Below are 787 nucleotides of genomic sequence, written 5' to 3' on the forward strand. Positions count from 1 at the left end.
GCTGGCTCCGCGTGTCGTGTCCTCGAACATCAAGGCGGCGGCGGCGGCGGCGGCGGCGGCTCACACGGAGCCAGTTGCCGCTCCGTGGGGGCCTTATTTGCCCCCGGGAACCGACTGACGGCCTCTGTCTCTGTGTTGTTTACCCCTAAGGTCCCCCTAGGGGCCTCCTTCCCCCTGGGGTTCCCTAGGGGGACCTTAGGGGACCGCCCCTTCCGGTGAAGTCGTTCACACCCGTTCCCTGACCCTGCCCTGCCCTCCCTGGCCCTGCTCTCACTGGCCCTGCCCTCCCTGGCCCTGCTCTCCCTGGCCCTGCCCTCCCTGGCCCTGCTCTCCCTGGCCCTGCCCTCCCTGGCCCTGCTCTCACTGGCCCTGCCCTCCCTGGCCCTGCTCTCACTGGCCCTGCCCTCCCTGGCCCTGCTCTCACTGGCCCTGCCCTCCCTGGCCCTGCTCTCACTGGCTTGGGTCTGCAGGTTGCCCCGGGGTGGGGCCGGGGCCCGTACGGCGATGTGGAGGGCGACCACCGCCGCCGCGGGGGGCCCGATGTCTGGCGGCTCCTCTACGCCGCCGCCTTTGACTTATGCCAGGACAAGAACTTGGGGCTGAGCAGCAACAGCAGCAGCTACAGCACGTACAGCTACAGCGGCAGGAGTTACAGCAGCGGCGGCGGCGGCGGTAGCGGCTACTGCCGTTGGGATCCGCGGGACGTGTTTTCACTGTTGGCGGCGGCAGTAGCCTGTATGGAGCTGCTGACGGCCTCGGGGAGCTCCCCCCTCCCGCCCTCCCCCTC

General features: G+C 70.3%; 1 protein-coding gene across 1 annotated transcript in view; it reads left to right on the plus strand.

Moving 5' to 3' along the window:
- VOLCADRAFT_104499 (uncharacterized protein) overlaps window positions 1–787 on the plus strand; it is a gene marked incomplete at its 5' end in the record, with an annotated part of 11,318 nt that overhangs the window by 3,701 nt on the left and 6,830 nt on the right. Inside the window, one exon of the mRNA XM_002949805.1 lies at window positions 471–481. Coding sequence (XP_002949851.1) covers window positions 471–481 — 11 coding nt within the window. The remainder of the gene's footprint in view (window positions 1–470; window positions 482–787) is intronic.

The sequence above is a fragment of the Volvox carteri genome, assembly GCF_000143455.1.
Source record: "Volvox carteri f. nagariensis unplaced genomic scaffold VOLCAscaffold_16, whole genome shotgun sequence".
Classification (NCBI taxonomy): domain Eukaryota; kingdom Viridiplantae; phylum Chlorophyta; class Chlorophyceae; order Chlamydomonadales; family Volvocaceae; genus Volvox; species Volvox carteri.